The 8973-nt window shown below is 42.1% G+C and overlaps 1 protein-coding gene across 1 annotated transcript in view; it reads right to left on the reverse strand.

The window, feature by feature from the left end:
- Positions 1-8734, reverse strand: part of mindy3 (MINDY lysine 48 deubiquitinase 3) — a 53329-nt gene extending 44595 nt beyond the window's left edge. Inside the window, exons 1-9 of the mRNA XM_080426314.1 lie at positions 8373-8734; positions 7750-7829; positions 6677-6737; positions 5947-6150; positions 4961-5012; positions 2848-2962; positions 2667-2740; positions 2382-2461; positions 1161-1231 (exon numbers count right to left, since the gene is read on the reverse strand). Coding sequence (XP_080282440.1) covers positions 1161-1231; positions 2382-2461; positions 2667-2740; positions 2848-2962; positions 4961-5012; positions 5947-6150; positions 6677-6737; positions 7750-7829; positions 8373-8466 — 831 coding nt within the window. The 5' untranslated portion in view covers positions 8467-8734. The remainder of the gene's footprint in view (positions 1-1160; positions 1232-2381; positions 2462-2666; positions 2741-2847; positions 2963-4960; positions 5013-5946; positions 6151-6676; positions 6738-7749; positions 7830-8372) is intronic.
- Between the last annotated feature and the right edge of the window lie 239 nt (positions 8735-8973).

Below are 8973 nucleotides of genomic sequence, written 5' to 3' on the forward strand. Positions count from 1 at the left end.
AGTGCAACAATATCCTCACGCAGCAGACATTAAAATCCAACACACAAACGCACACCGACAAACCTCTGTCCTGGTTTGATCTGTGTCACCATCTAATTCTACAGGATATCTAACTCAACCATCTCCTCTCTATTAACTCTATTAGATCCGTTAGTTTTGGTCTGTTTGTTCACTGCATTACTGTGTTCCAGGCCCCAGACTCGGCATGCTCTCTGTGTCGAGGCTTATTTTGGCAACGGCTAGTCGGCTACCCCACAGGGACAAAAAAAAAGGTCAGAGTGATTTGTGGTCCAAAATGTCACATTGTGCATACTTTGACCATCTCTCCTGCATTCTACTTTGGCTGAGTCATTACCTGTACACACCCATGTTCACCAGAGGGGAGGGAAGGAAGAGAGAGAGAGCGAGAGAGCGAGAGAGAGAGAGAGAGAGACCAGAGGGGTGGGGGGGACGGAGAGAGAGAGAGAGATGTGGGAGGGGATGGAGTGATGAGGGTGACAGGAGTGTAGATTTGTGTTTCGGGGTGTGTGTGGTCAGCCGAGATCGTTCCTCAAAACACATATTTTCACATGGGAGCTGTGGCTGTGGCCTGGTTTCTCACTGTGCACACAGCTACACGCACACATGATGCACGCGCACACACAGACTTTGAGAGTTAGTTGTGCATATGCGTTTTGTGTTAGTGAGTGTGCAATACAGTTTGTGTGAGAGACATACATATGTGAATATGTACAGTATGTCAGTGTTGTGTGAGAAAAGTGATGTTTATTTGTGTTTGTAGCTGTCCCACAGCTTTAGAGGGTCTATCTAAATGTCAACTCACTCTTTACCAATAAACAAGAATGTAACACACCAGTTACTCATAATGGTTATCACTTTTCACTAAAACTATGTGTCCTCAGAGACTCTCTTTTCTGTGTGTGTGTGTGTGTGTGTGTGTGTGTGTGTGTGTGTGTGTGTGTGTGTGTGTGTGATTATCTATATGTACAGTATCATATGTGTGCATGCATGTGGGTAATGTACTGTGTAATGTGTGTGTACAGTTATGTACAGTATAGTGTGCACATCCGTATGTACATGCAATCCATGTGTGGTTGTGTGTTAACTTGTGCGTGTGTGTGTGTGTGTACGCGCAGTCGCGCACGCATGGGTGTACATACCTTACAATAACGTAGAGACTCCATGAGAGTGAGGAAACCCACTGAAGCCTGTTTATGGATCCCGTGCAACACTGACACACACGCAAGCACACACAAACACACAGAAAGGAGAGAGAATGGAAAATAAGTGTAACAGTGAAAAACTGTACATTGAATTTGTTTTCCATCAAGGTTATATTATGGATTATAGAAAACCTGAACACACTTCCTTGTATAGGACTTTACCACAGCAATATGACAGCTGCCTACAACTAAATGACACTAGTCTGTGTGATATGAGCAACCTCTGGTGGCCATTTTGGCATGTTGCAAATGTGACACTGGCATACAATACTTATCTTTGAGGGATGTGAGAAATAATAATAATATTAACTATATAGACATAATAATTTTTTTAAAGCTGAAACACTTGTAACTGGTAACTGATTTGAAATGGAATGACGAAAGTAAAAATGTCAGCACAAGGTACATTTATATATAAAGCGCCAAAACAAATGTTACAAGGTGCTGTACAATAAATACAAATAAAACAGAAAGATCACATTAAAATAGAGTAAAAATAAAAAGTCGCAAACAGAGCAGTTATGAAGGGAAGGCTGAAGCACGTAGCAAGAGAGTACAGACTTGCCGGTGTATGTGGGTTCAAAAGTTTTTGTGGAATAATCTTTGCAGATACCGAGGTGATGTACAGATGTGACGGTTGCATGTAACCTCGTATCATCTGGCTTTCCACACTAACTGTTTCTTTAGTGGACACACAGCCTTACTCATTGATCCACCGGGGCACCCCCTATTGGAAACTGTTTTATGATGTGTGTGATGTCATAAATGTAGGCAACCTTTTTCAGATTAATTTTTTTCTGTTCCAAAAGCTTACAAGAGGAGATAGGCGCTTGCCATTGAATAAATTACTCTTTTCTAGAGAGTACAAGTGTTTAGTTAGATTTTCTTCAATTATAAAATGACTACCAGTTTCATTTGGCAATTGAGAAATATAACATTTTGCAGTCCTTATATTGTATATAACATCTAAATGCAAGTGAATGTGTGTGGTAAATCTATGTACTCCATGTATGTTTATATGGGCTCTTTTTTCCCCCTCTACCCCAAAGCTCTTCACCACAAATAGCAGATCTATAAGCTCACAACGAGTTGATCTGCTATTTTTGGCGAATGTTCCCCCGCAAAATTGGGACTCTAGGGTTCAAGTGGTTAACTTACTCATGCCAGAGCACTCTCTATCTCCGTCCCAGACGTTAGAGACAGCATGGCCAGTAACTAGCAGATTCACCAGGCTTTGACTGGAAAATACACACACATTGAAGGCACAGACAGAAAAAGAGTATGACACAAACTAATGTAGAGAAAAGAAACATAGGAATAACGCTATTGTGAAACATATTTGCTAACGTGTTTCTAGTTCAATTAATCAAACTTCATAATTGGCATTAAAGCGTTGCAATTATAATTCTTCACAGTGTGAGGTGAGAAGGAGAGTTGTTGTACCTGCCATGGCCATGGAGACGATCTATAAGAGGCTCCACTGTGTCCTCAATCTCATTCCTAATGTTCTCTATACCCTACACACACACACACACACACACACACACGATATAATATAAGTATCCAGGGATATAGCAATGTATAATGTATAAATAATTGACCAATTGGGGGGGGGGGGTTGTACCTTGGTTAGGATGACAGAATAGAGGAGGAGAAGGACTCCACAGCACCCCCTCCAGGTGTGGTAGAGAGACAGCACCTCCTCTCTGAGCTCACTCACTGACTGCACCAACCGCTTACTGTAACACACAAACACACATTTTACATCTTTATTTGTGTTCAATTAGCCAATGCCTTTGCTCTTGTCTTCCTGCAATCTGCAGGCCTCTCACAACACATTTGTGGACATTACCAAGGCTTCCAAATATGAACACAAGCCGTTTACATTTGTAACCAAGCTGTATAATAGCATCTTTAAGGCGTTGGTACTTAAGCACCTTGGTAAGGTGCCACACACCTGTTTTTTTTTATATTGGTCTCTGTATAGTGTGTGCTGCTTATAAAGTACTTTGAGCTGGATTATATGTAAATGGTAAAATACAAATTAAAGTTTATTATTAATATAGTAGTAGAGTATAATAGCACATGATGGCACACAGAGAACCTCAACATGCCTCTCAGTAAATAAACACAAAAATAAAATACATACAAATAGTGCAATGTGTCAATTCGATACACATGAGGAAATACATGACATGCATGTAGAGACGGGGTGAGGGTGGGCTTTAGAACTAGGTTAGGGTAAAGGTTAGTGTCAAATGGTTATATACTCCATGAAGTGGTATAGCCATTTCACTAAAATTCTTAATTTTTCTGTGGGAATAAAGTCACATGCATTTATCTGCATTCATCAGATACATCCCTTATGTCAGCTTTGAAAAGAAAACAAAAAAGATTGAGCTTGACAATAGATGACAGACTGTCTGTCTTCTGCTTTCTCTGTGCTTCTCTTAATGTGTGATTGAAAGTCCCGCCAGTGAAGTCGTCTGTCCTACGCTACAGTCTATGGCATTTCGCTTCAGTGATGGACACCCGTTTATTTCCTATCTGGAGCTACAGGGAAAGCAAGAAGAAAGAGATGAGCGACGGGAGCCTCAGAGCACTGAAAAGTTTAACCAGTTTAAATATTATGCAAGTATGCTACGAAGCCCTGCTCTGACCTCAGCGAATGCCACCAGTCATGGAGTGACATGTCAGGACGGGTCTTCCAAAATCCGTCCCTGATGTAAATCACAAAACGTTTGTCCACTACCACTACCCACAAATCCTACACACCGGAAACATGGAGATGTTGTTTATAGTTGAAGTTTCAATCAACCTTCTTAAAGGATGTGTGACTGTCATTGTACAATCCCCAACCGGCAGGAACGTTTCACTTCTTCCACCCCAACTGGTGGAAGACTGGGCAATATAGTATAGATCTCTTTTTTGGTATGCAGCTGTATATGTCTTCAATAATTTAGTTTGTTTGTGATTCATGTTGACCAATAAGCTGCACAGCATTTTATAGCCAAATATTCTCCCAAATTTGAGTGAAACACAAAGTCTGTAAAACAAAACACCATTAAAAACACAATGCAAACAGTGACTTTGTCATTATCCTGTAACACACAAAATCTTGAGTCAAACGCCCAGAGCAGCCACAACAGCAAGTAGTATAATTAAAGTAGCAAAACACACAGACGATGGTGAGTCAGAGCTTTCTGCTGATGCATTTCTGGGCAGACAGTACACTCTGCGTGTTTGATGAATCTCCAATACTCTTCTGGCAAAACACAACCTTGCTTCATTTGACTGCCTCATGTCCGTGTGAAAGTGTGCGAGTGTGTGAATTAGAGAGTGAGTTTTTCATTAGACAATCAGTCAAAGTGCTGAGTCAGCGGTGCTTGATAAAGCAGTAGAGTGAAACGGCTGATTCACTGTGAAAGCCAATTCTCACGGAGGGGACTGCTCTGCTCTCCTGTTGCTCTCGGTCTCAATACAGAGCATTGGCAGGGTTGTCAGACCTCTATTGGATGAGGGAGATGGGTGACCAAAGGTCAGCAGGGTGACACTATAGATGCACAATATTGACTATTGTGTCCTGAACATTGTGATGACAATGTCGACCACAAAAAGCAATGTTTCCGTTCTCAATGTTTGCATTTCTTGTTCTCGAACAAAATGGGTGGTGGGGTAGAGATAGTCGAGGGTGGAGTTAGTTGTGGGCACAGTAGAGTAGGGTGAGGTTCACTTACTGTAGAACACTGTGAAACTGCTCAAAGCCAAGGTCTTCAGCAGCTAAAGCAGCTAGACATAGGAAAGCACACACAAACACACACACACTCAATGAGTTGACATGCATTTATGCATGCACATACCATAACAGTAACACAGCATGACATTAACTGCTGGAGAAAAACACAAAACACACTCTGTCATACAAGTTAGTTGTAGTTTAGAGTTGCCATTAATAACAGACTGTAGTGTATACTCTTATTGTGTTTTTACCCCTTTTTCTCCCCAATTTAGTTTTTGCCAATTAATGCCTCGCCACACACATTGTGTGTGTTGTCACCGCTGTTGTATCCTACCGTCTCACCTGCCAGTGAGGACCCCCCACCGGGAGGACGCAGAGCCTTCGTCCTACTCCTCCCGCCCAACACTCCCCGCTGACAGGTGCAACCCCAGCCGGTAGGAATACGTGCGGTGATATCACACCTCCCTGCCCGGCTTCCCTCCCCCGAACACGGGCCAATTGTGTTTGCATTTGCCGCTCAACAAAAGGCAGATGCACCATGGTGGATTCAAACCCACAACCTCTGCGGTGGTGGGCAGGCACTTTACCACTGCACCACCGGAGCACCTTGAAGTGTGTACTCTCATCGCTCAACAGAAATAATGTATATTTAACTCTCTCAGTGCCACACAACGAGATATCCCGAGTTTTTTCTGAATGCCCTCATTTTTTTTTTTTTTTTTTTTAATAATGTTCAGAACCCAAGATATCATTATCTGAAGATTTGCAGCTCCATCCACTTATTGTTTAACTTATAACTGAAAAAGGCTGTATCTCGCTTCCTAAGCACTTCTCTTTTACTTTGAAATTTTTTTTTTGCTGGCACAGTATGAACATATTTTTTCATTTCATTGGCACTGAGAGAGTTAAAAGTGTTGACTTGATTTGAAACTAAACATTGTTGAGTAACTACGGTAAGTATGAGCCTTTCCACAGATAACTTACTGTCCTGCAGGGGCTGGCTGCTCTCCGGCTCTGGTGTGCCCTGCGTGTGTGAGGAAGGTGTTTGCGTGTTGGAGGTGTGTGTGGCGGTGTGAGGGCTCTGTCCTTTAGCCCATGACACCAGGCAGTAGGTGGTGGAGGGACCGGAGCAGGCACACTCCAAGATCTCACTCAGAGTGGAGCACAGAGCCGTCTTCTGGTCCTCCTCTGGAGAAAAGAAAATGTTCAGTGTTCATAAAAGGTTCTCATTCAGTAGTCATGTACAATATGCTGCCTGTATTAATAAAGTCTATTTGGAAGAATTTGATTACCATTGACAAATATGCATGAGGATGCACATATTCTTTGAAGAAAAATCATCATCATCATCATCATCAAAACATCATCTTTTGTGCAGAATACTAGGTATAATGTACAAAGCAAGCTGCAGAAGAGACAGGATCTTTCTTTTTCCTTATCATTCTTCTTTTGAGCAAGTGAAAAACTTGACAATGATGCAAGGAAAAGCCATGATTACTATTCAACTAACTCAATGTGTCATTATTTATCAATTTTTTTCACATATCAAAATTACAATAAATTTGAACTACTGTGATAGAAATACTTGTGAATGGTCATTCTGCACAAGTAAGCCATTGCCATGAAACAGCAGCAGATTATTTTATACGAGTAGTACATAATAGAATGGATCATCACAGTACACAACAAAGTCAGGCAGGCAGTGGTAACCCACCTGTCATCTGTCTCCAGTCTAAACTTTCTCTGTTGAATAGAATATTCTTCAGAATGAAGGCCTGCAAACAAACACAAACCCTGAATGAAGCACAGTACAAATATACCTTTGCGGCAGTGTCAGAAACAAATGAATTCACAGGATTCACATTTTGGACACAGTGACATAGACTGGCAACAGGCATCACCCTAGTAGTATTATAAATGTTGGAAGATTAACCAAATAAATAGTGTAGTATTTATAAATTTCTGTTAAAGGGATAGTTCACAAGTTATTTTCTATCGATTAGTCACCCCATGGACACTTGAATTCATGGATGATTTTTTGTTTTTGTCGCATTCCTAAGCCAATAATTTGATGACCAGCAGACCGGTAGGCAGCGGTTCCGGAAGGAGACACAAAGGAGACTCTTTGTGCCTCAAAGAAATATCCATGAATTCAAGTCTCCATGAGGTGACTAATCGATAGAAAGTCATTTTGAAGGTGAACTATCCCTTTAACTCTTTCACTGCCAAGGATGACTTTTCTGACTTTTCTGACTTTTCTTTCTCTAAAGGCTCAGTCTGCCAAGGATAACTTTTACGACTTTTTGTGTTTTTATTTTTTTCCACTACCACTTTTCTCTAACACATGAGTGACCATTTTCATCCCCAGATGCACCCAGATCCGGGAGATCACATGATCCCAAGATTTACTGCTCCATTGACTTTCTGTTTAACGTCTTTGGGAAATCGTCTGTATCTCGCCTCCTGTGTTTTACTATGTATTTTGTACGAGTCGTCCTATTTTCAACGGTCTATAACAAGCGGACGGGGGGTCGCGAATCTTGCGATGACATTTTTCTTTTTTTGCGGAGGCACAGTGAAACCCCCTGTGATTACCAACTATCAGGGGATTGATCATACAGGAGATAAATATTCTGTGACTACTTCAAAGGTAAGAACATCGAAAAATCGCTGGCAGTGGGTGCACGCAGCCAGAAATAAGTCTGGCAGTGAAAGAGTTAATATGCAGATGGTTTCTGTATCAGTCTGTCCATTAACTGTCTGTCTATGCAGAGACGTGGCTCATACCTGAACAGGTGCAATGACAGCACAGGGTCCTCCTTTTAACTGCTCCAGGGCTGAAGCCTCATTCTCACTGAAAACAAACCCTGCCACACAAAACCACATAATCACAGTCACACACACTTGATCACCAAGTACGAGGTTCACAAGTGGAATTCTCTCAATGTGAAAAAATATAAATAAAACAATCAATGTGTGACCATCAGCAAAGTACACACACATGCATAACTCATACATAATAGTGCTACAGGACATTGCAGAATACATATTACACACATATTATAATAAACAAATTTTAGCTTTTTACCCTCTTTTTCTCCCTAATTTAGTCGTTATGCCAATTGATTCCTCCCCACACACATTTATGTTGTCACTGCTGTCGTATCCTACTGACTCACCTACCAGTGAGGAGCCCCCACCGGGAGGACGTAGAGCCTTCGTCCTACTCCTCCCGCCCAACATTCCCTGCTGAGTGCTGACAGGTGCCGCCCCAGCCCGTAGGATTACGTGCAATGACAATTATCACCCTCGCACGCATGGCTTCCCTCCCACCAAACATCGATACAAATATTTTTCGCTATACGTCGTACGACAAAGTACATAGGGGCTTAAGTGGTTAAACATCGTACCTTGTGACCATCTACGGAAGATGGAGGCCGACACTCCTCCACTTGCAGGTCTGCCCCACACCAAATCCACCACCTCTCTATTCAAATCTGACATGTCAGCTTCCACCGGTCTACACACAGTCCACGGACAGTCCACCTTCAGGTGCAACAGATGGGGGTGGTTATGAAGGGGACAGGGCGGGGCGGGGAGAGCTCTGCTGAGGACAGCTTTCTAGGTGACGTCGAGTGACTTGGCTCTTGGCTAACTGTGAGGCTGGTTCCCCTCTTATTTTGCCTGGCAGGTGACGCTGTTGTCATTGGCCACCAGACTCCGTGGCACGAAGTTATCTCTCCAATGACGGCACCAGAAAGGCAGGTAAAAAGAACAGCCGCGGTCTGCAAATCATCATCACAAGTGTTTTATTGGCCAACTTAAGTATAGGCTTGCATAATGCATGTAATTTGCCATAGTGGGCTCCTCACATACATGACAAAGCAATGAGATCAAATGTGATACAAATAGGCTTTCCTGTCAAACAACAACAGTATTTGTTGCTGTTAAATCCATTACAGGAATGCTGCCACTTAGTTGGACAAATGTATTGCAACTAGTAATAAAGCA

This window comes from Gymnoscopelus braueri, assembly GCF_963280865.1.
Source record: "Gymnoscopelus braueri genome assembly, chromosome: 4".
NCBI classification, from domain to species: domain Eukaryota; kingdom Metazoa; phylum Chordata; class Actinopteri; order Myctophiformes; family Myctophidae; genus Gymnoscopelus; species Gymnoscopelus braueri.